Source organism: Condylura cristata, unplaced genomic scaffold (genome assembly GCF_000260355.1).
Source record: "Condylura cristata isolate star-nosed mole 26May11 unplaced genomic scaffold, ConCri1.0 scaffold00012, whole genome shotgun sequence".
NCBI classification, from domain to species: Eukaryota; Metazoa; Chordata; class Mammalia; order Eulipotyphla; family Talpidae; genus Condylura; species Condylura cristata.
This window is the reverse complement of record NW_004567113.1, coordinates 8,575,041-8,601,007: the sequence shown is the minus strand read 5'-3', so window position 1 is coordinate 8,601,007 and position 25,967 is coordinate 8,575,041. Positions and strand designations below refer to the sequence as shown.

General features: G+C 39.4%; 1 protein-coding gene across 2 annotated transcripts in view; it reads left to right on the top strand.

Moving 5' to 3' along the window:
• HERC3 (HECT and RLD domain containing E3 ubiquitin protein ligase 3) overlaps positions 1-25,967 on the top strand; it is a 98,749-nt gene that overhangs the window by 31,221 nt on the left and 41,561 nt on the right. For both annotated transcript variants that reach the window (XM_012724196.1, XM_004681128.2), the window contains exons 5-16: positions 782-858; positions 1,631-1,852; positions 2,788-2,879; positions 4,450-4,580; positions 5,141-5,301; positions 7,161-7,237; positions 12,491-12,615; positions 14,472-14,531; positions 16,802-16,913; positions 18,303-18,492; positions 20,248-20,411; positions 20,548-20,661. In XM_012724196.1, coding sequence (XP_012579650.1) covers positions 782-858; positions 1,631-1,852; positions 2,788-2,879; positions 4,450-4,580; positions 5,141-5,301; positions 7,161-7,237; positions 12,491-12,615; positions 14,472-14,531; positions 16,802-16,913; positions 18,303-18,492; positions 20,248-20,411; positions 20,548-20,661 — 1,525 coding nt within the window. The remainder of the gene's footprint in view (positions 1-781; positions 859-1,630; positions 1,853-2,787; positions 2,880-4,449; positions 4,581-5,140; positions 5,302-7,160; positions 7,238-12,490; positions 12,616-14,471; positions 14,532-16,801; positions 16,914-18,302; positions 18,493-20,247; positions 20,412-20,547; positions 20,662-25,967) is intronic.

The window sequence follows — 25,967 nt, the reverse complement described above, 5'->3', positions numbered from 1 at the left end:
GTGCAGTTCAGTAGTGTTAAGTATATTCATGTTGTGTAACCAGTCTCCAGAACCTTTTTATCTTGCAAAAATTAAACTCTGTATTCTACATAACTCTACATTTCCCCTCTCCTCAGCCATTTGTAGTCACCATTCAACTTTGCATGAATTTCGCTGTTCTCTATGATTCCATTTATCGGAGATATCTAGTATTTGTCTTTTTGTTACTGAATTCTTTTACTTAGCATAATGCTCTTGAGTTTCTCCCATGTTATAGTGTGTTAGAATTCCTTTCTGTTAAGTCTGATTGATGCTCCGTTGTATGTTTACACCACATATTGTTTATCCATTCATCTATTAATGGACATCTTGATTGCTTATCCATATTGTGAAGAATGCTGCTGTGAATGTGCTGTGCACATAGCTCTTTGGGACCCTGCTTAAATTCTTCTGGCTATGTATCCAGAAGTGGAATTGCTGCATTATGGCAGTGCATTCATTTGGAAGGCCATTTAGTTACCCATCATATTCTTCGGGATATCTTTTATGTAGCTTCTTCCATTTGTCCCTGACTTGGAGATGACAATGTGGGAATTAACAGAGGGTTTTTGAACAGTAACCTAATCAGGAGGTGAGTGAAAGACCTAATGAAATGACATCTTGTCTGATTGTGCATTTGACTTAAAATATTTTTCAGGAAAGATGATATTATTTCTTACCACTGTTTTATTATGAACAATTCTGGCCATTGTTTGTGATTGCCCATCTCCAAAAAAAAAAAAAAAACCCTTTTCTGTTGTAGGTTAATACAAAAACTGAACCAGCAGACAATATTACAAGTTTCCTGTGGCAACTGGCATTGCTTGGCTCTTGCAGCTGGTAAAGTAACGTTTACATATGTGCTAATGTTATATTAATTTTTAGCCATTTCTATAGGCATTTTAGTGTGACGTTATCTAACTGAAACCCTTTATCAGGTCAGGGTTTGTGCATTGCTGTTGGATAGTGGCTGTGCTCGGATAGTCTTTGCAGAGCTCTTACCTTCCTCAGACTGGATGATGAGGGAAGTAGTTGTCATTGCTGCCACAACTCTCTCATGATGAGCATGGGCAGGACTGTGCTTGAGTGTCTTTGGCACACAGAAGATAGGTTTTTCTTAGCAATAGCGCCTTGTCAAGTTGCAGCCTACTGTCAAGCTCTATTCCATTATCAATCTCCCAATTAATGAAAATGACAGTATGGAAAATGCAAATCTGGAGATACCTAAGCCAGCTGTAAACTACATTAAGCTTGAGGGTAAGGTGTGGCCACGTCCTGCCCCATGGGTACAACATGGCTGGGCCACAGCTCGCCCTTATGAAATCTGGGGGCTGGTGTTCTTGGTGTGGCCAGAACTGGCTCAACTTGCTTAGTGCACTTGAGGCTAGTAATTGGCACTTTTAAAACTGAGTTGCCTCAAACATTTAGTTTTTTTCCTTGCATAAAGTTAATAGTTTTTGGAGGGTAGTGACCTGTTTTATTTTTCTCTTGTCTTAGCAAAGGGAAGTTTGGGTTTTGGCAGTTATACAGTGTGAGTGTGTGATGGGGGTAACTGTATTCTTCTTAGATAATTTGGGGGAGGGAACTTGTGTAACATCTACTTTTGTTGCAGATGGTCAGTTCTTCACATGGGGAAAGAACAGCCATGGGCAGCTGGGCCTGGGGAAGGAGTTCCCATCCCAGACCAGCCCGCAGAGGGTGAGGTCCCTGGAGGGGATCCCACTGGCGCAAGTGGCTGCTGGAGGGGCTCACAGCTTTGCCCTGTCACTCTCAGGAGCTGTTTTTGGCTGGGGGATGAATAATGCAGGGCAGCTAGGACTCAGTGACGAAGAAGGTAAGTAAGCTGTTCACTTGTCTCTGTCGTTTCAAATGCTCATTTGGTTAGCACATGCTTCCTGAGGATGCAATGTGCTGACCCCATGGTAGGTACTAAGGATACAGCAATACACAGAATAGATTCTTCTTGCTTCATGCAGAGTCAGTGTGGGCAGAGCAAACAACAAACCAGCCATTGCATAGTATATCAGAGGGCGTGGGAGTCAAGTTCCCTATTGACATGGGTGCTCAGGAGAGTCTCCTTGATTAGGTGTTTGGGCTAAAACCTGTGGGAAGACAGGTAGGAAAGGAGACCTGTAGACAGTGGGCAAAGAATATTCTGATCAAAAAGAATGGGGTATGCAAAGACTCTGATGCTTGTAGACCCTAGTGTGCTCAGCAGGGGATGGACAGGTGAAGGGCAGAGGGTGGGCAGTCAGGGAGACAGAGCCCAACTCTGTGGGGCCCCGTGGGCACAGTAAGCACTCAGGTTTCTCTCAGAGAATGGGGAGAGGAAGGGAGCCAGGGTTTTGAGAAGAGTGATCTAATTTGACTTTGGCTATAGCGGGTCAGGGGTCAATCTGGCCCATCAGTTTGGAGGCAGTGGGAATACATTTGGATTTTGAAGATGAAGACAGTTTTGCTTATTATTAGATGTGTCACTTGAAATAGAGGAGAAACTAGAGAGATATAGTTGTCATTTATGGAATGAGGGAAGCTGTTGTGTGTGTGTTGTGGGTGGGCAGAGTTGGGACTATTAGGAAGCCTTGAGTTAGGTTCTTACTATATGGAAAATGGCATGTCTGTTGGGCATATAAGTGGAAAGGAAGGAAGAAGAATATGTGAGTCAAGAATCTTGGGGGACCCAATATTCCAGGCTAAGATAGTTGCATACATTTCCATTCCAAGGCAAATATATGACAAACAAACATAATGTTGTATATCTCACTCTAGATCGAGAGTCTCCTTGCCATGTGAAGCTCTTACGAACGCAGAAAGTCGTCTATATTAGTTGTGGAGAAGAACATACTGCAGTCCTCACGAAAGTAAGGGCATGGTTTATTCTGGGGTGCTTCGGTATGACTAGACAATTAACGTTGCTTGAATCTTTTTTTTTTTAAAGATTTATTTATTCATACAGAACTTGGGTACAGGCCAGAGATGCGGAGGGTGAGAGGATTCACCAGAGACAGAGCGGGGAGCAGAACAGGCAGATTGACAAAGTACACCTGCTGAGGCAGGTCAGGAGAGGTCTGCCACGCCATGTGGATCTCCTCCGGGGCAGGCCGGAGTTGAACTCATGCAGAAGTGCTGAAGCTTCTTAGTGCTGTGCTTTCATCTGGTGCGCCACCAGGGAGGGCCCATTGCTTGAATCTTTTTGAGAGTGTCTTTTAGAGAGAGTAGTGATGGTGTTTAAAATAAGTGCAGTATAAATAACCTTAAATTCTCATACATACAGCAACATCTTGTGTTCTTTAAAACAATCCATTTAAATATGTAAAAAAGAAAGAAGCGTGATTAATGTTTTAAAATTATCAACCCATTTTTTGGTTTCTAAAACAGTCATATTAAGAGAGTGAAATGTATTTTCATGTTGCACAACTTTTTTTTTGTTTGTTTAAGATTTATTTATTTGTGCACACAGAACTGGGGGACAGGCCAGAGGCTCAGGGGCGGTGAGAGGCTTCACCAGAGACAGAGTGGGGAACAGAACCGGCAGATCAACGAAGTACACTGCTGAGGGGAGCAGCGGGCGGGTCAGGAGAGGTCTGCCCCACCATGTAGATTTCCTCCGGGGCAGGCGGGAACAGAACTCATGCAGAAGTGGCTTTAGCTTCTTAGTGCTGTGTTCTTTAACCTGCTGCAACTCCAGGGAGGGCCATGTTGCACAACTTTTATAGATACACTTTAATAAATGGTCAGCATTTGTTCAAGTACAGCTTTTAAAAAGGAGTTGTGAAACATTTAGTTTTTTTAAAATGATATTTATGAATGATCATGCAATATCATCTCATTTCACTTATTTCTTTGTTTTTGGTTTTACTTTCTAACACATCACTGTACTTTTTTTCTTTAAAAGATTTATTTTTATTTATTTATGCATACAAGAACTGCAGTATAGGCCAGAGGTGTTTGTGGTAGGGGGGAGGATAAGAGGAATCACCAGAGACAGGTAGGTATATCGAAATACATTGCAGAGGGGAACAGGGGGTGAGACTGGAGAGGTCAGCTGCACCATATATGAGCTATCTCCCTGACAAGAGATTGAACTCAGGCTGCAGCAGTGATAGTATGATAGTTCTGAGACATCATCCCTGTATGACCAGGGAGGCCTTATCATTGTACTTTTAAGCAGTTTCAAAAATTTACAGCTGGTATACCTTCCCTTAAGGAGTGATATCTTGGTACCATAAAGATGTAGCTTTAAATTCTTTAAAAACATTTTTTTTTTCTATTTAATGACTATTCCAAAGAAGTTGATTTTGGACAGATAACAAATGAATGTAGTGTTTATCTTGGATATTTATGATATGAAATTTGTTTATCAAAGGTTTTAGAGAAATGTTCTCAAACTTGGAGTACAGTGAAGTCACATGGTACTTTGTTTCTTCCTAGAGTGGAGGTGTCTTTACCTTCGGTTCTGGTTCCTGTGGACAACTTGGACATGATTCCATGAATGACGAGGTTAATCCAAGGAGAGTTCTAGAGCTTATGGGCAGTGAAGTAACTCAGATTGCTTGTGGCAGGTGAGTGCTTGTCAGAGCTTCTTCTAAGACAAAAATAGATTGTGTCTTTGTAGCGATGGAGAATGTGGTTCAATATGAGCCCCATTATTTAAGGAAATCTTAAACTGCCTGTTCAGCAGTGGTGAAAGTTTGGAGGTCGGATATGAGTAGTAATAAAGTTTTAGATAAAGTAGAGTACTGTGGGGATCTCAGGCTTTTTTTAGGATAAAAGGTTAACAGTATGTGGGAAAGCCTTGAGGAAAGGAAAGTGAGAGTCTCAAAGAACTTGGAAATTTTGGTGGGTTCACTTACCCCTTTTGCTACAGGACAAAAGCGCAGGCCCCTCAGCTTGGTGTAAGCCTAGCCACCCTCTCCAGGAGTTAGATTGTGGGAGGGTAGTCTTATGAAAACCAGCCATTGGAGAAAGAGTCACATGTAAATATAGGGGAAGCTTTTTAGTGGCACCCGTAGAAATTGTTCCCCTCAAAAATCAGGGTCTGATATTCAGATTCCATATCAGAGTATCAATATCCATGTCAGAAGAAACTGTGCTCACAAGTCGATTTAATTTCTTTCCCCAGACAGCATACTCTAGCCTTCGTGCCTTCTTCTGGACTCATCTATGCATTTGGTTGTGGAGCAAGAGGTCAGTTAGGAACTGGACACACCTGTAATGTGAAGTGCCCATCTCCTGTAAAAGGGTACTGGGCTGCCCACAGTGGTCAGCTTTCAGCCAGAGCTGGTAAGCAGAATTTTCATTGGAATTTAGTGAACTTTTAAGTGGTAAGAGCTATGAAGTTTTTTGAAGGGAATGATCATGAGGTATTTTAACATCAATCCGCAAATACGTGTTTACTATATACAAGGCTCTGTAGTTGAAATCCCAAAGAAGAAAGAAAGGAGACAATGTTATTTTGGTCCTAAGACCATGGTGATGGTGCATAAAATTTTTAAATCAGTGTTGCTAATAATGAGAGTTAATGTTTAATAATGCTTAGCCAAATTGCAGCACTCAAAGCAACCCTAAGAACAGATGGCGATTACCCTCTTATTGGAGATGAAGAGACTAGGACTTAAGAGGTTAAGTAATTGCTCAAGATCACATAGATCTGGGGGCATGACTTAGTAAAACCCAGCTCTGGGTCATTCTAAAGCCTGGAGACTGTATGCTTGTACTGTCACTTTGCCCTTACTATTGCTATTTTGTTCATAATGTGGCGTGATTTCTTTTAATGCTATTTTTTCCCAGTTAACTAGTATTAGTTAGCTGTGCCTTTGCCATAGGAACAAAATAAGGCAGTCATGTTATAGGAGTGACTTGAAGTAATACATGTAGAGTCTGATTGGCGCTAGAGCATCTCAAGGAAGTGTGGTTTGATAATTAATTTTGATTTTGATCTTTCAGACTATAAAATGACACAATTATAGCATGATCAAGAATTTTAGAGTACATTTTCATAAGTTTCCTGCTGGATTGTTAGAAAGTTGAGGATAGGAAGTCATTTCCTTGTTGTAATCCTAGTATATAGTACAGGACTTGGCACAAACTTCTTACTCAGTAAATATTTATGAAGTGACTCTGTGAGCAGCTAAATGCATAGTGGAACATAAAATGTAGAGTAAGTAAGTTTTTGTTAGGTGATGTTTCCAAAAGTGAAAGATCACTTGGTGCCTATTTCTCTGTCACTTTAAAATGTCCTTTCCTCCAAGACATTGTATTCTTGTATGAACATATGAAGTATGTCCATTTAAAAACTCCAGTGTTTTATAGATTTCTTTGAAACCACTCATTTTCAAACTTTCATTACAACCTAACTCTTGAGGTCATAGATTTGTGGTTGGATGTTTTCCACAATGATTTTATAAGTAGGTACATTTCAATTTTCTGTGTAAATGTTGTAGCGTTAGGGGCCTTCCTGTAATGTGCAAGCAGAGGAAGGTATCAAAGACCTTTCCCGTTAGAGGAAGTTTGAGCTGTATCTTAAAAGCCAGGTAGAGTTCTGTGAGGGAGGGGGCGGTGGTGAGTACGTGGAATTGCTCAGTTCCAGGAGCACTGATCTGATGACGATCCAGGAGGAGCTGTTCAGGGAGAGTGCAGTGGCACTGGGGTGGCAAAGGCAGCGCCATAGGAGATAGTATTCTAGAAATGAAAGCGATGTGGTGGTATTGGAGTGTTGCCATGGTTATGATGTGAGGGGTGATGAAGAAGGGAATAGGAAATGGAGGCCTTATGTCAGACCTTACCCTGAAGTGGGTAGAGGCCTTCAAACTCAGAGGCTGAACTATTTATTAGGCGCATGTTGCCACTTACAGCAGTGACCGTTTTAAATAGGCCAGTGGCATGACAGTGTCAGAAAGGAAAGAGAAATGAGATTAGGGTTAGTTGACAGTTGGGAGGGGGCTGAGGAAGGGTTAGACTGGACAGTACCATTAACATAGTTATTTTGAATTGAACTAGGGAAAACTCTGGGGAAAGAACCCAGGAGTTAAGGTTCCTTCTCTGATGAATATCCACCAAAATGTATTTTGGAATATAAGAAAAAAGGGTTCAAGGAAAAGCTTTAATAATGAAAAATATACTGTTGAATATTTTTTTGACAGATCGTTTTAAATATCATATTGTTAAGCAGATCTTCTCTGGAGGAGACCAAACTTTTGTTCTTTGCTCCAAATATGAGGTAACATTTTCTTTTGACTTTTATTTTGGGGGTGGAATAATGGTGAAGATGAATCAGTACGTATTTGAATAATTACATGAAAGAAATGTCCCTCATTATTTCTATTTTTTTAAAAGATTTTAATTTATTTTTGTTTAGAAGAATTGGGGAGCAGGCCAGAGGTGCAGGAGGGTGAGAGGATTCATCAGAGACAGAGTAGGGAGCGGAACAGGTGGAGTGACTGAAATACCCTGCTGAGTGGAGCAGTGGCTGAGACAGGAGAGGTCTGCCAGGCCATTTGGGTCAGCTCCTTGTCTGGTGATGGAACTGAAGTTGTTATGGTGATAGTGCTGAGACTTAACCCCCAGGCCACCAGTTTCTATTAGTTTTATCTTATTGAAATAAGCAAACTTAACCTAAGTGCCAACAATTTTCCTGGCATTTTTTTTTAATAATATAACAGCTTATTTTTACATCATTTTGTACATTATTTTTTGTCATCTCAATTGTAATCCCTGTGGGTTTCCCATCACCGAGTCACCCATGTGTTTCCTGGCATTTTAACCAGAATTCTAATTTGCAGTTTAAAGTTATTTATTTGTATCCACATTTGTTCCAAAAAGAGATTTAAGTGATCTAGAAAATGAACACTTACTTTGGCATTATTTGACTTTTCATTCTTTCCTTCTCTATTAAGTAGCAACAAATAGGTATTTGAGAAATTAGTAGGCTGTTTGGTTTGATGTAATTATATAAAAGAGAAAGGTGATCCCATAATATTCAGACATCCTGGATTGTGTCTGATCGGCCTACAGGACACAGACTTGTCCTCATATTGTCTCCTGCTGTTGCTGTAGTGAGGAGGCAGAAGAATGACGTTACAGTTGGGGTGGAAGATAGAATAGAGTGAAGAGCCACTGTCTGCGATGGCTTTTAATTTCTTCTTCTTGGACAAGGAAATCCCTCAGAATCCCTCGCCACAGACTCGCTCTCCTCCTTCCACCACTTCTTTGTTCTTGCATTTTTCTCTCATCTTTCATCTCTGTTCACCCACCCTGCTTTGATCAGTAAACATTTAGGGGGGACCTAGTCTATGTTGTATTCTGATCCTGCCCTATTCTGGAGGAGCTGGAAGTAATGTCAATGATAAAGGAAGCTGAATCAGTTGAGGAAGAAAACAAGGAATGATAGAAACAAGCGGAAACCCCTCCACTGTCCTATACTTTGCATCTTTCAATATACTCTGTTCCTGCCCTCTTATCAGTCCAGTATTTGATTTTGGTAGAAAAGGTGGTGGAGGTGAAGATTCCAAGTTGGACCATAACAGCTAGCAACTTGATACTCCAGCCAGGTCAGGGAGTAAGAGATGACTTGCAGTGCTTCTGTGTGGGTGATTTGGCACTGCGACTTCCACCTATTTTAGGCCCCACGTCAGTGCTTCACAGAGAAATTTTGAGGAAAGCTGAGATGATTCTCCATTTCTTCAAGATTCCAAAGAGGTAGCATATGAAAAGCTTTGCATCTCTGCAGGATAACAATTTGTCCACAAGTCAGAGTTTGAAGTATTCAGTTCCCCGAGAAACTGACTTGAATAATATTATATAACTTCCATTTTCCTGTCAAATTCCACATAAAACTTAATTTAATTCCCTTTATAAGTATGATATCTATGTAGGTGGATCTTAAGCTACTATAATGAGCGCTGTTGGGACAGGCAACCAAAACATTGATGAGAAGCCAGGGCAGCAGCATAATGCTGGAGATATAGGCACGTTGCATTTAAACAGCTGGTAAGGGTGGCATGCACTGAAAATGTAAGGTTGCAAAGAAAGAGAAAGCTGAATAGTACTTAAAAAGTACTTTTTAAACTTGGATCCTACACGCTTTTACTCAGTAATGAACCATAAATGTTTGCTTAGATACAAGACTGATCCAATCATGTGGTAACCTTGTTGCCATATGGCTTTGAGAATCACCTGAAAGACCAACAAGGAGTACCTGTGACACACTGATAGGCACCGTTTTTGTAAAAATGTTGGCTCACTCATTAATGCCAAGCCTGAGATAGAAGAAGGAAGTGTGTGAGGGTCTGGAGAGTTACGTTCCAATATTCCTTGACAGTATTTATTTTGGAAGTTTTTATTGTAAAGCATAGCTTCCATTTTTCTTGCATCTTATTCCCTGGATAAGATTAAAAGGGGCAAAATGGTTGGTCTTGTTAGACTGTGTGTGTGTGTAACTGTATCTCTCTGCCTCAAGGCATTCTGTATGACACACACTCCTGGACTTCTCAAAACAGTTACTCTCAGCCATCTTTGCCCATTGAAATCACCCTGGGGCTTTAAAAACACTCACTTGTAGAGGTTCTGATTTAATGTGTCTCTAGTGTGAATAGGCTGTTAGGACTTCTCCCACCACTTCCCAAAACCTTCATTGGTATTTATATTCAGAATGATATGTGGGCTTGGGGAATAATACATCTAGAGGATATTTTTTCTTGGTAAAACTTGGTTGTAATGTTAAAATTTAGATTTTCCACTGTGTATAATTCAATGCAGGTATTCACTAAATGACTCCATTTCAAAAATAAAAAGATATCTTTAGTGGATTAAAGGTTAGGAATAGTTGTAACATTTTTTCATCTCATGATACAACTTTGATGAATATTCCAGCTCTCAAAAAAACTCATGCTTCATTTATTTAATTTTTTTAACTTTTTGCTAAATATTTAAAATTCCACTGCTTTGCCTCTAATTCTCACTATTTTGAATAAGTCATTCCTAGCGATGGTAATTATGTCTTACAACGATGAACACCATTTCAATGTCTAGAAGAACACCTTTATCTTATGATTGAATGAGTACTGTTAAATGATCATGATCAGATGGAAGCATTGAGAGGTCAGCTAGTCCTGAACTTTGAATAACATTTGCAGGATTTTAGCAAACTTGAAGCTTTACACTTTTATGGTGCCTTGGGAAAGATTGATTTTAACATATTATTTATTTTTAATCCTCCCCCCCCCCATCTTCCCTTATGTCTCCTGGGTTCTCTCTTCTTTCCCTTCTCCTATCTGCAGAACTTATACTTCTTTATTAACATCTGCTAGTTTTTGTAGATATTCTATTTCATTGAGCTGTTTGCTATGTAAATGACCAGTACTTGTCTTTGTAAATATGATTTACTGTACTACGCTTGCTTCCCTCAAATTTCTTTCATTATTCTGTAGATGGTAGCATTTCATTTTTCTTTATAGATGAATAGTATTCCATAGTAGAGTTATACTGCTACTACTTAATCCAGTCTTCTACTGACAGGTTATTCAGGACTTTGGAAGCCTTGGTGAGCCGAATTGCTGTCAGAGTTGAGAAATTCTGAGATCAATTTCCTTTATTAATTCAAAAGCATGGAAAATTGATGCTTTTGCTTTGGTGGTATGATTTTGAGATTGTACTTTATCCAAGGCATTTGTGGTTTATTGGACAAGCAAGGGAGAATGAGAAAATAGTTTCATGTCTATATTTTATTGTAAGTATGTGTTAGAGTCAAGTTCAGCTGCCCCTTTAAGTGAGGGGAGTAATTAAAATTTGCACAGCAACAATGGTTTTAAAACCAAGGTGGAAAATTTATTTTGTTTGTGTGCTCAAGATTTTTTTTTTGTCTCATGATTTTCTCTAACTCAGGATGACTCTTTTCAGTAGGTGTCTGGGCTATATTAGTAGAATAAATATCAAGAACTAGATGATCAAAACTTTGTAAGAAATCTCTGATTTATTACATCCCCTCTTCCTTCACCCTAATAACATCTTAGCTCATAACTGGGAAATTGACCAGGAAAACTTACATTGATGGCTTTATTTTTACATTTCACTATAAAGAAGATAAAAAGATCTCATGAGTTGGGGCAGAATGATTTAAGTTTTTCCTCTTTACAAGTGACAACTTTTTTTTTTAGTTCTAGGTCAAGAAAGGGATTTGGGGCAAATAGTTGAAAAGGAGAACTTTTATAAAATAAAAATATTTATACTGATTTTTTAAATTTAATTTTCCAGTATAAAGGCTATATAGTGTGGCCAGCATTTGAAAATTTCAGAGGCATCATTGACATGTTCTTTATACCTCCTTCCTTATTAATTTATATCTCTGTACTTGAAGCAAGAAATTAAGAGGCATTAAGTTGTTGGTTCTTTTTAAAAGATTTTATTTATTTTTGCATAGAAGAACTGGGATGTAGGCCAGAGGTGTGGTGAGCTGTGGTGAGAGGATTCACCAGAGGCAGAGTAGGGAGCAGACAGGTGGATTTACTAAAATACACTGCTGAGGTGAGCATAGGGCAGGACAGGAGAGATCTGTTGTGAAGAACCATTATAAGTTGTTATAGATTATTTATAATAAAGATTTTAACTGAAATTTTTTAAAATGATATATTTATGCATACAGAACTGGGGTACAGGCCAGAAGTGTAGGGGTGGTGAAAGGATTCACTAGAGACAGAGTGGGGAGCAGAACAGGCAGACTGATTGAAATACACTGCTGAGGGGAGCAGTGGGTGGGTCAGGAGAGGTCTGCTGTACCAAGTGGGTCATTCCCTTGGGCGGGGATCGAACTCATGCTGAAGTGACATTAGCTTTTTAGTGCTGTGCTTTAACCTGCTGTGCCACAAGGGAGGGCCCCTAACTGAACTTTTATAAGACTTTTTCTTGGTGTTTAATGAACAGTTAGGCAAATGATTAATACCTTGAAGACTTTGATATTATGGTGGTTCAAAGCAGAGTGAGGGGAGGAAAGGGTGGAAAAGTTGTATTTGGGTAGTTTCTCTGGGAAATGGAACTCGAGACTGAGATTTTTGCTAAAACGTATTTTGGGGAAGCATGTTCTAGAAAATCATCTATCTAGGGCGGAAGGAGTTTGGATTGGGCAAAAGTTGAACTGCAATTCAGTGTGTAGAGATGCCACCAATCCCACAGAGAGCTCTGACATTAGGATGGCTTTTCAACTAGTCAGGAGTTGAGGCAGGGGTTTGGATTTTTGTACCATATCTCACCTGACATTGGATAGGCAGGAGTGAAGGCTAGTCAAGGGCAAGGCCAGTCCTGTAGACCATGACAGCTGGGAGTGGGGTTACACAGTTGCAGATCTCCATCCTGAAGGGTGGGAAGGGCCCAGGCAGTGAACTGCAGCACCCATACATAACAAACTAGATAGTGAGGAGGAGAGGGAAAAAGACCCATTCTACATAATTTCTCTTTTTCACCATTATATTCAACCCTCCAGAATTCTTCTCCTGCTGTTGACTTCAGAACTGTGAACCAAGCACATTATACCAGTTTAATAAATGATGAAACCATAGCCGTTTGGAGACAAAAACTGTCAGAACACAACAATGCAAATACAATCAAGTATGTGGTGTTGCTTGTTTTCATTTTATTTTTTAAAACTGTCAGAGCTATCTAGGTTAGTGATTCCCCCACCCCCCATTTCCATATTAGGGCTGTGAATATAAGTAGAATTTTCCTTTTTTTTTCCTCTCAAGTTAAGCTCTCCTTTTTAAAACATTACATTTCTTTCTTTTAAGATTAATTTATTTTTCATACAGAACTGGGGTACAGGCCAGAGGTGTAGGGGCATTGAGAAGATTCACCAGAGACAGAGTGGGGAGCAGAAAGGGCAGAGTGATGAAGTACACAGCTGAGGGGAGCAGCGAGCGGGTCAGGAGAGGTCTGCCACGCCACATGGGTCACCTCCCTGGCCAGGAATAGAACTCGTGCTGAAATGGCTGTGGCTACCTTTGCAGTGTTGTATTCTAACTTGTTATGCCACCATGGAGGACCTGAGTTTTACACTTTAGAGAATCTTTTTGGCACATGTTTTTCAGGGTTTGATGCCTCAGCAACAAATAACATAAGGGATAGTCCCCCTTTCTCTCACAGTTTGTTTCTCATCTTGCTTTTTGTTCAGAGAAAATCTTAAAAATGCTGACTGATGAAGTTTTATGTTGGCCTTTCTGCTAAAAGAGCTTAGTAATATTGTTGTTTAACCCCAGGAGTTATTTATATACATGTTCCAAAGCATCACAAATCTAAGACAACTGTTTTTCTCAGCCAATATAAATAATTTCTAACATTTCACATTCAAAGTAATTAGTTGACAGGGTAATTCAGTATCAAATTTTAAAACACAGTTATACCGGATTAAGGCCTTTTAGCAAGTTATTTTCTTAAAGAACATTTTTCCTGTATATTTTTACACATTTTCCTTGACTGTGCTAGCATTTCCATTTTTCTGCAGAGAGTCTAATTCTTGGGAATAAGTGAATCACTCTGTGTACTAATTGGTCGTCATTTCCAGAAATGCGTATAATTCATCTTGCTTTATGACATAAATTGTCATGGGACAGATGCCCAGATGAACTTTTTGGCTCACAGCTGCAGGAGAGTCCTCAGGAGCCCTCTCTCTGGTGCCCCTGCCGAGGGGCAGGCCAGAAGTGGCGGGGAAGGGCACGAGGACTGGACTCATGCGGGGGGTGGGGGGTGCAGACGTGTGTCATCAGGACCTTGACACTTTACTCATTCTCGGTTTTCTTATTTATAAAATGAAGGGATAGAAGAAAGATCTCCAAAGATCTTTCCTGACCTATAGCCTATGATTAACAGGAGCTATTGGGGCCTCCATCTCCGTCATGTGTTTGTTTCAGGCCTCCCCTTTTTCTTATACTTAATAAGAGGGTCCAGTGTTCCCAACCTGCAATTTCACTCTGAATTCTTGGAAACTAACTATTTTCCCAGAACCAGTATAAACTAGGTAATTGGAATAAACACTCATTTCACTTATTTTTAGTTACTTTCTCAGAAGGAGATGGCATCAGCAAAGTAGAAGTGGTTGTTCAGTTATTAATTTGCAAAGATAGTTCCTGTGTTTCTCTTTTTTAGTTTTAGTTTGTATTCATATATAGAGGTCAGGTGGGAGTGTTTTAGATGGTTGATAGTAGAAGAAAGCTCAAGATCATTATCTGGAGTAAAAGTATTTTCCTCCTGTAGCATTGATAATCCCTTGGTAACATGACTTAAATTCTTGTCCATTTTGTGATGTGACACAGTATTTCCCTATGGCAAACGAACATTTTCCAAGGCTTTCTTGGGCAAGAAATAGCTGTTGTTAATGAAGTCATGGACTAGATGACTGTTTATTGCTGATGCTTAGCTAACCAGTTGTTTGTAATTATTAAACGCTGCCCTCCCTTTTTCTTCCTGAGCAGTGGTGTTGTTCAGATATTGTCTTCTGCAGCGTGTTGGAATGGAAGTTTTCTTGAAAAAAAGTAAGTGACTTAAAAGAGTCTTCACAACAACAAAAACCTGCATGTGATACAGATATCCACTGGATGATGGGAAAGATATGTTCTCTTTGGTGACAGTTGGCCTTAATTCAGTGGCTAAACTGATGACTTGTTCAAGAGCTGTAATGGCCACACACTCATCACTATGACACACCAGGAAGGGCATTGCTGATTGACGCTTCTTGGCAGGGAAGCAGATTATCAAAGAGACACTATCTTAGAAAGGTTTTGTGTAATCACAAAGTAAGAATTTGAAAATGTTGTCTCTGTCACGTGTGCAGTGTTCTTAATGTTTTTAATTCTTTAAATAATCCCCATAGTTTCTTTGGTTTACTTCCCCCTAGGTTTTTCTTTTCCCAAAAAGACTGAGTTTAGGGGCAACTCCAGAGTGACCGAAGCGGCTCTTTACATTCAGGTCCAACTCAGCACAGTAGGAAACTATATTTACCTGAGCTCCCAGGTAGTAAATAGACTGGTTATTTGTTCAGCCTTATCCTTTTTCTGTTCATAGATATCTTCCCTAGGAAGCTGATATTTTGATTTTTGGTGACCACAAGTCCTGGCCATCTGCCAGTTTTTTTCTGCTAGTGACTTGGCCAGTGAGATTTCAAGAAGACTTACTTTCAGTTCTATGTGTGAATCCCAAAATAAGCATGACCCCAACAGGGCTGCAGGTCACATCAGAAACTTTCTGAGGTCACATCAGAAACTTTCTGCAGTTACACTTAGAGATTGTAAAGTCATTTTCTATTATCACCAGGGTATCTGGAGTGGGTACATCTAGTTCATTTTGTTTCAACACTGAGTGATTTCCTCCAGGGAAAAGTTTTCTGGATTGTGCTGATGCTGGTATTTTTTATCAGTGATTTTCACTTCAATATGATTTTGCTTTCCTAGGGACACCTGAAAGTGTCTGGTCACAGTTTTGGACATTACAGAACTGGAGGGGGTATAGTTTTGGCATCTTGTGGGCAGTGACTGGGGGTGCTGTTAAGTACCTCACAGTCCAACTGCCCAATACTTATTCAGCCTCCTAAGTCAACAGTATCATGTTGAGAAGCCGTGTTCTAGAAGGACAGCTTTTATGAAGGTGTCAATGGCTCTTTGCAAGATTGGTTAGGTTATTCACCCTGAGTATTATGGGTTCATGGAACTGTAAATAAGGCTTTTTCTTTTTCTCCGAACTACATCTTTACTACTTCAGAGTCCTGCTCCTGCACATGAAAAATACCTCACAAAACGTCAATTAAACTGACCAGTTTTACAAAGCAATAAACAGCGAACTTTTAAAATAGCATTGCAGAAATACAGTCTCTCTGATCATAACATATGGAAGGTTACATATAGAACGTCAAAGTTAATTTCTGTGTTTTGGGGGAGATGTATTTCTAGACCGATAGCAACAACAACAGAAGACCTAACAAACAAAGCCCAAACACCTCCTCTTGATTTGACCATTAGGTTCAAATGCATATGATCATCAATTATTTTAAAGTTAGAAGTTCCACTTGTTTTTATAAATTATAATATTACTGTTAGAAGGTGTTACAACTATCTTAAACAGAAGCTTGTTTTGCAAATAGAAAGTTAATTTGTTATTAATAGATATAGTGTGTTCAGCAGTGGATATTTAAAAGAGATGTCTAAGTGTCTAAAAGCCTAAAGTGTCATTTCAGGTTAGAACAGTGATTAGTTGCTAGGAAGTTAGAAATACTAGCAGTTAAATTAATTCTTCAGTAAATAAAATTATATCTCTTCTGTTAATTTGGAGACCTTAACTCTGAGTTCTTAAGTGTTAGAGATCTGGTTTTAATTTTAAACACTTTGTCCAGAAAAGCTTTAAACAAGAAGGTATCACTTGTCACTGGTTGAGAGTGGACCAGTTTGCACAGGGGATGTCGTTGAGCCAAGCAGCATCTGCCTCTACCAGAGTGACACGAAAAGGCAAAACACGAATACACCAGTGAACAGGCACTTTGCTCATGAACTTCCAGACAACTTCATGTTGAAATGGTATCCTTCTACTGTGACTTAAAGGAAAAAAAGAGATTAAAAGTCAACTTCACTTTGAAAAAAGGGCTCCAGAAAGTTTACTAGTCTCCTGAAAAGTGTAACATTTATGTGCATTTTGTCTGCCAAATTTAGACCAGATTGGCATGGGCAACTATTTTGATTACCTAGTTATAATTCTTATTAGAGTGCTTACTTTGTTTTTCTTTTATTACACACTTTTTTTTTGTTTGTTTGTATAGAATTGATGAACATTTTAAAACAAGCCCTAAAATCCCTGGGATTGACCTGAACTCAACTAGAGTGTTGTTTGAGAAGTTGATGAACTCTCAGCATTCTGTGATTCTAGAACAGGTATGTTCTTTACAGTTTCAAAGCCCTGTGCTTAAAAGGCATTTTCCATTGCAAAAATTCAACTTTCTAGATAAGAAATGTAAGATATTTGAGATGCAGAAGCGTACAAATCTTAACTTTGTAAATTACTCACTTTGGGAGTTTAACCTACCTTGAAACCCTGCAGCACTGGGGGATATGATGGTTTGTGGATCCTCATTTGCGTTGTTATAATTGCAAAATACAATTCAGGCTCAGGGGGCAATAACACTAGAGTTTATTAACAGAGGAGAAATCTAGGAGAAAGGAAAGAGTTTCTGAACTCAAAATGGCTGACTGTCCTGCCCCAGATAGTCCTCAGTGTCTAGAAATCTAAATAAAGCCTGCTCATGTCAGATGGTATTGTCCCTCCCATGAGGGCCTGCCGCAGGTGGTACACAGGTGAGTGTTGCACAGGGTCTCTTGTGGTGACAACAGGTGGCACTGCTCACAGTGAACAGAAATTCAAAGACTGGGCTGGACAGCACTGAGTGCATTGGTACCACCAGATGGAGCTGGGTATGCTGGAGGCAGGGCAGGTATTCAGGGCTCCTATGGTAGAGCTGGGGAGATCAGAAGTGGTGAACAGCTCTTAAGAGGTGGCTGGGCACAGGCCAGCAGTGTCAGTCAGGTCAGCAGTGCCATTCAGTGCAGTTCAAGCAGCAACATGAAGGAACTGGCATGAGTGTTACAGCTCTTTAGAGGTACCAGGCAAAAGCTGGTGCCCAGCTCTTAGAGATGCTGGGCACAGGCCACCAGCAGTATCAGTCAGCAGCCGTACGCACACAGAGCTGGAGGCAGGAGCAGCGTCTGGCAGCCGCTCCACTTGGAAATGGTCTCATTGTGAGTCTCCTGATCACTCAGTGAAACCAGCCAGTGTCCGGGCTTATGTTCACTTCAGGGTGCCTGCATTTCAAGCTGCATCGGTCTGTTTTCAAAACGGCTGTTATTACTGTGACTTGTTGTGTGCCAATCACTTACAAAACCATGCAAGCTTTAAAACCAAACTAAATCTACTGTGTCTTTTCAAAACCCCAACCCCAGCTGGTGTGAAAACCTGCTTTGGCTGCCTAATTCTGGAGGTACAGCAGAGCAGGTATGAGATGCTTGGCTGTACCTGCAAACCAGGAACCTGGTGGAAGGAGGCAGGTTCCCCTTACGTCTTAAGTATAGTTCTCATGGGCAGGATCTTTGGCCTTATTTTGCACTCACTGTCCCGAGTGCCTGCCCCGGGTCTGGTTTCCTCTAGGTTCCCAGTGTATGCTGAGTGAATGAGAACTGGAATTATATCCATTAGCTTATGAATTTAGAGGTAAGGCAACTAGATCTCAGGGTTGTTTGAATTGCTCAGTACTCTTTTCTGTCTTACAGATCTTGAACAGCTTTGAAAGTTGCCTAATTCCTCAACTGTCAAGTTCACCTCCAGATGTTGAAGCAATGAGAATCTATTTAATATTACCTGAGTTTCCTCTGCTCCAGGATTCCAAGTATTATATAACATTGACTATTCCCCTGGCTATGGCTATTCTTCGCCTGGATACAAACCCCAGCAAAGTCTTAGGTGAATTTGCTAACCTCCATACCAGTGGTTTCGCGCTTTTTATTTTATTGGTATAGCCTCTGGCTCTCTGTGGATTGAAATCCAACTATCTGTTTGCTGCCATTTTATATCCTTAACATTTAAACCTTTCTTTCTTTGCTGTTAATGTCTAACTAGCTACATTTGCAATTTGAGCTAATAGAACTGTTGTTTAGGTTATTTGAAATGATTCATGTGAGACTAATCTTGATGTTTAAATAGTCACAAAATTAGATTATTCAACTTGACACTATTTTTTTCTTCTTACACTTGCTGTTAGTTCTTAATGCCTCCAAAATTAGTACCCATCTGTTGCTTTTTCTCCTATATCTAATTTAGGGGGTGGGAGTGAAATGAACAGTTTTGGTGATACAGGTATCCAAAAACAGAGCGAAAGGAAATGACCAAGTGGAGACTTACCAAATGTTTGTTTTGTTTTTCTTTTTTAGGACAGTTGAGTCCACACTGATTTTTGCAGGCTACGGACACTTTGCTGAGATAAGAACCTTCCGTTCCTCAGTGAATTGGAGAGTGTCTCATGGGAGTAGCACCTGAGATGTTTTTATTAATCAAGTGCAGAAAGTCTGTCACCTGGCCTTTTCCTTTTATTTTTTTCCTGGTAATTTTTTTAGGTATTCATTGCAACTTAGTAACTTCTGCGTTCCATCTGGACTAGGATGCTCCTTGGCCCCAGTCTCCCCATGAATCAAGAGACCCGTATTCCTGAGGATGGAATATTGACTTTTCCGTATTGCTTCTACCTTGCAGAAGACTAAAAAAACAAATAATAATGAAAATGCTAGTACACATCAGGCTTTAATTTTTTATTTTTATTTTTTTTTGGGGGTCCTTTAAGATTAGAAGTCCGTTGGGGCATATTTACTCAGATAGTTCTAATGGACTGTGAGGTAGAGTCTCTGAAAATGTATTATCTGATTTTTAAGTTTTGGGTTTTTTCAATTTTTATTTTTTCACAATAGCATAGCATAAAGAGATCAGATATGTTAAGTTTTACACTTAATTTGCTTTTGCCTTCTAATTATAGAAAGTACCCCAAAGTAAGGAGACTACTAAAGGCACACAGATTCAAGATTGTCAATAGTTCACCCTTTTTGTTTTATTTCATTTATTCATCACCTTTTAATTTTTCTTGGGGGCAGTTCTTTAAAATCTCAGACATTGTATTTCATTCACAAATATATTACTATGGCTGAGTTTATTTCTGACAAAGTAGAAGCCAACATTATAGTTTTCTTGTCTTATTAAAAGTAAGTATGAGTTAGTGAGAAACTGAAATATTTTTCAACTAAGTATGCTTCTGAAGGACAGGAATGGTTGCCACATTGCTGTTGCTTCTGGGGCCTGTGGTCCTCTAGGTCCCATGTACGGGATTAAGTGATGACTGAGAAGGGGCTTAATCGGATTAGTAAACGAATGCTCTTGCCCAGGGCCTGAGCATCCTGCCCACTCTGTCACTGAACTCTTAGATTAGCTATCTGAATGAAATTTTGAGGACAAAAAGTAGATCAAACTCACAAGAAAAGCTCCAGGGATTCTTATACAGCTGCTGCTCTCACCAGAAATGTTTTAATGGTTTCTTTTTAAAGTCAGTCTGAGAAACTGTATTGTAGACTAATATTCATCTTCTAGCCGGAGCAGATTTTAGCCGGTAGGCAGAAGATGTGAATACTTGGTCAAGATTACATGTTAAAATATGTCTTTTCTTTCTTTCTAAAGATAACTGGTGGTCTCAGGTATGCCCGAAATATTTCATGAAGCTGGTAAACCTGTATAAAGGCGCAGTGGTTTATCTACTGAGGGGAAGAAAGACATTCTTAATTCCTGTACTGTTTAACAATTATATTACAGCAGCTCTCAAGCTCTTGGAGAAATTGTATAAGGTGAGCAGAGAGAGTTGCCAGTGGGGCAGGGAGTGCGGGGTGAAGAGATGGTAGGGTCACAAGTCCTCCTGGGGTCTTGTATGCAGAACCATTTTCTAAGGGTCTTGGTTTTAGCTGTCTTTATTTTGTCCATCAGGTAAACCTTAAAGTAAAGCATGTGGACTATGACACATTTTACATTCCGGAGATTTCCAGTCTTGTAGACATTCAAGAAGACTACCTCATGTGGTTCTTGCATCAAGCAGGCATGGTAAGAATTTATATAAAGCATATTAATGCAATGCTTTCATTTTACCTGAGAGTATGAATAAGGACGGGAAGAGCACATCTGAAACATATAATTTGTACTTGACTTGTGTTAGTGTTTCACCCATGCTTTATGCAGCTGATTTTTGCATTTTGGATCCCTGACATGTTTTAAATAATCCTCAATGGTCATGGGGTTATAAATGCATAGTTACTCAGAGTGGTATGCTGAATTATTAATTGCCATTGTTTAAAAAAAAAATGGCATCTACGGTAATCAAACTCAGAAAATAGTAGGTGGTTGCCAGTGTCTAGGAGAGGGGAAATAGGGAGTTGGTTAATGGGCATGGAGTTCTGTTTTGCAAGGTGAAAAGATTCTGGTGATCGTTGCACACTAGCGTGAATATGGTTAATACCACTGAACTGTGTTAGATTGAAAAATGGTGAATATTATATGTGTCTTTTACCACAATTTTGAAAAAGTCAAGACACTTAAAATGATTTTTTCTGGAAGCTTGGGAGATCAGGCAATGTCTGACAACATGACCTCTGCTCCCAGCTCCCAGTGACTGACTGTGGTTAAATAGTGGCGCTTTAGGCGAGACACAAATATGCCGCTCTCCCACCGCAGCTTTGTTCAATATCAAGGACATGATCGTTTGCTAATTATCATCTTCTAACAGCTGACTTTGCTCTAGTTCTCTCATGTCTGCTTCCTGAAGCTCGTAGACAGCCTCTGATAGGCTTATGTATATGGATGTTCCGCATGTATATATCCCTGACCAGCTTCAGCCAGGGAACTGTGGGTTCCTGCTTCCTTCCCTTGGCCTAAGCAGTACCTACTCAGTTTGACTGCACACTAGCTCGGGTGTGTGCACAGGCTCCTAAAGATCCCATCTGTGGAGTGTGGGTCAGCGTGAGTCATGTCAGAAAATACAATGATAATTTGGCTATGGGAAACAGTGAAGCCATGTGTAGGGCATACATCTGGGGTGACTCCTGGCCAACATAACAGATTCACTGCCAGTTTTTTTATTATTTATTCTCAACATCATTTTTCATTTTTGTACAATGCATGCTTTTTCTTCTCATGGTCCCCATGCAGCTTCTACCACCAGTTCACCCATGTACATCACCATAGTTCCTTGTCAAGCACCAATTTTAGGTGATATTTTCCTTGTAAGGTTTTTGGAGGTCAGTAATAAGTCTCCAAAAGCAAGGCTTACTTTAAATAGGCTTATTTAAAATGAGCTAATTTAAATAGGTTTATTTAAATTAAGCAAGATTGGTTTTTCTTTTATTGATCAAATACTAAATGATCTGTGTTAGACAAAATACTGTTTTAATTATAACGATCTTAAACAAATTACTTTTCAGTAAAAATGGATTTGAGTCTTAAAATGGGTTTACATGGGAAAATTAACATGTAGACTAGCAATGAACTGCTTTCACCCACTCATTTAGGAATTGTAAAACAATGAAAATAAGTTAAATTTCATCTAATCAATGTAGGTCACATTTTTTATCATACATCTTTTACTGTGTGCTAATAATACAAAAACATTACATGTCTTGAAATGAAAAAGTTGCAAAGTATTATTATAAGCAAATATTGCTAGTGCTTATACATGTGTGAAAAATTTACAGAAGTAAAAAAAAAAACATTGTAAAACGGTATGGCTTTTCTGTTTTATCAGTTTGTGAATAATTCATTGAATAATAAAATGTAAAGAGCTGAACTAAGCCTTATGAACATGTTTCCGGCTGAGGAGATGTAGACCCAAAGAAGTGAATAGTTTTTCCACCAATTCATTTAGTTTTAAGCACCAACCATTCTGACTTTTAGTCTACTTTTTCTTTTACTTTATGCTGAATAAAACATTTGTAACGAACCCTAATTCTTTTGATGCCCCCCTCCCCTGCCCCAGTTGCTGGTGTTGAAATCTAGATTATCATAATTGCAGTCTCTGAATGGATGCTCTTGAGTGAACAACTTTTACAGTTTTTTTTTTAGTTCTTTCTCTTACACCTAAGTAGTAAATAAAGGTTTTGAATACCAGATGCTCACCTTCTCTTCACATAATTCGGGTAGAAAGTAGAAAATTAGATGAAATACTACATGACCCTTAGTAATTTGTGTGGATTATTTTCTGTTGTGTAAGGTACAATACTATAAATAAAGTGTGAATACCTTGATATCTTGGATCTTAACCTCAAATGCTATAGTCAGTCACCTTATATATGTTTATTTTGGCTGCTTTCAAGTGACAGTAATGAACAGTAAATGGATTTTTCTCTAGCTATATTAAGGAGTAATAGAGAAATAAAATTGAATATATTTAAAGTGTACAACATGACTGTGAAATGATTACTGAGATCAAATTATTCATCACTTCACATAGCTGATTCTATTTTGTGGGTGTGTGATATGATTAAGATCTATTCTTGGTAAACTTCAAGTATATAATACCATACGTAACTATACTCTCCATGCTATACCTTAGAGTCTTAAAACTAACTTATCTTATAATTGAAAGTTTGTACCCTATAACCAGGGAAACCATGCTGTGCCAAGCGGCAGTGTTTCCTTCTTCTTTATGACTGAGTAGTGTTTTGTTTTATATGTTTGCGCATGCATACCACAATAAGTGTATTTTTAGGTGTTAAATATTTGAACTTGGTTGTAGCTGAGGCAGTATAGCATTTAGTTCAAAGCATGTGCTCTAGTAAAAAGAACTGGGTTCAGATTTCAACTGTGGTCTACATGCTCTGTGACCGTAGGCAAGTTATTTAATTTCCGTAGTCTTAATGTTCTCATTTGCAAATGAGAATTAAAGCAGTGATATGAGAATTAAATGGGAGAAAGCAAGGAAAGACCTTAACTTGGCAGAGTGCCTAGTGCCTGGCATATAATGAACCCTCAAGAACTGTTTTTCATTAAGCAATTCTTAGCATTTCATGAATGTCACCTGCCTGCAAGTCCCTGGGGAGGGAGCCATGATGGCTTCTTTGGGGTATTCAGTGCTGGACAGTGGTGCAAAAGGAATTATGAATGGATATAGCTCGTGCATACAGAGGGTTATGGAGCACAAAAGGAACATTCGACTGTGGCTGACTTTTGTTTCTTTAAGAAGATGTGATAGTGGTTAGTTCGTTTTAGCTAAATTCTGAAAATGAAAACAGTTTGCAGCGTGAGTGAATCTGGAATCCCGTAGAGGGCAGCACCAGTGAGACAGTGACACAGAGGAAATGCAAAAATCTTGACTTGCTGCTGTGTCATGTGGAAATAGTGTTTCAGCGTTAGGTACAGTCTTGTGCAAGCGTGAGACATCCTCTGCTTTCAGAGGTGCCGGTGAGCCAGACTTGTCATGTGGGTGCAGGAACGCCTGGTGGCAGGCAGGCGGCTGTGTGTCCTTTGTACGTGGCCGGTGTTTCTGCAGGGCCTGTGCCCTTGGTCACAGTCTCATTTAAGAATCCTGACTTGCAATTCAAAAAAATAAGTGATCCCAACTCTCTCATTCTGTCACATGCACTGATTCATTGCTTCTATTTTATATACTAAAAAATGAACTAAAGTCACAGTGCAACCCCATTTCTAGCAAGAGCACATAAAGTGTTATCCACCAGTTCTTTGTTAGCTTTAGGTTTGGGGTCTGAATGACCCGGAAAAAGCAGCCTCTCAGGAAAAGGCTCATACATGTTTCTAGTTTATATACTTCCTGTTGGTTACAGAGAACACTCATGGGTCAAATTGTAAGTGCTGTTTTAGTATGAATTTCCCGTAACGCAGAAATGCCAGTACTGATTCTATTTTCTAACACACTCAGTTAAAAGTGATGATATTAAATTATAATTCAAATATAAAACCTCACTCTCATAAAAAAAAATCTAGACAAACAGAACTTTATATAGGTCTAATGTTTTAGTTTGGAAATTTTTCAAGATCCCTAAAGCAATAGATTTCTAAAGGATAAACAAAATGTTTTATTTTTTAGGATGTATTTTATTTATTTATGCATACAAGAGCTGGGGTACAGGCCAGGAGTTCGTGTGTGTATGTGTGTGCATGTGCACAAGCACATGTGGTGGGGGAGGGGGTGAGGAGGATTTGCCAGAGACAGTAGGGAGCAGAATATCAGATTGAAATATACTGCTGAGAGGAGCAGCTGGCAAGACAGGAGAGGTCTGCTGTGCCATGTGGGTCAGCTCCCTAGCCAGGGATTGAACTCTTGCTGTAGTGGCTGTTGGTAGCTTGATAGTGCTGAGGCTTAACGCCTTGCACCACCACAGAGGTTCTAAACAAGGTGGTTTTAATTGAAATTGCTTTTAAATTATTTTATTGAAATAGACACTAAAGGAGCTAAGTATATAGTTCTTATACAATATTTATAATTATAAAACAAAACTAAATTCACAAGCAAATGCAAACAAGACCCTCATATCAATGCGGCCCTGATTAGCTTCACTGGTTTAACATGATGAGCAACAACACTGCTGAAACTAAGTCCCCCTGTGGCCCAGTTTTAACTGCTGTCAGGCCTGGTGCTTGGATTCGTGTTTAATCTGAAGACTCTGCTCTCTCTTCTCCTTTCAGCTGCTATTAAACCTTCATTTATGCAGCGAACCAGACCTGCTCTGGCCTACACCTAAGCACAGTGCATCACTTACAAAGGAAGACTGCTTGCTTTTTTTTCCCTCAGTTTCATCAGACAAGTAGAACATGGCATGAAAGCAGTCATTAAAAATTATATGGAAATTATATGGTAACATACCATTATAAAGCGGTCCTTCAGAATGTGTTTTTATTAATTTTGTTTAAAAGATTATAAAAATACATAATTAAAAATTATATTACTCTCTCAGGTCTCTGCCATGGCTTTCTGTCTAAGAAATATTGCCTTAGGGCTCCTTGGGTGACTTAGGGATTAAGTCTCAGCACTGTCACTGTTCTCACCAAGGCCCACTGCTATAGTCTGAGGTCAGTCCCAGCTAGGGAGCTGACCCACATGGCACAACAGACTTCTCCCACCTCATGTCCTGCTCCTCAAAGCAGTGTGCTTCAGTAGATCCACCTGTTCTGCTTCCCACTCTGTGTTTGGTGAATCTTCTCACTCCCATACCTCTACCTGCACCCCAGTTTTCTATGCAAAAATAAAATTAAAAAGAAATACTACTAGATATCAACATGATTTATATTGTTGATTTTTTAAATTTCTATTAAATTAAGAAATACTTATCACATAACAGAAACTGTCAGGAGACATTTCCATCCGCCCTCCCACCATAAATGAAACTACAACATACCTGTTA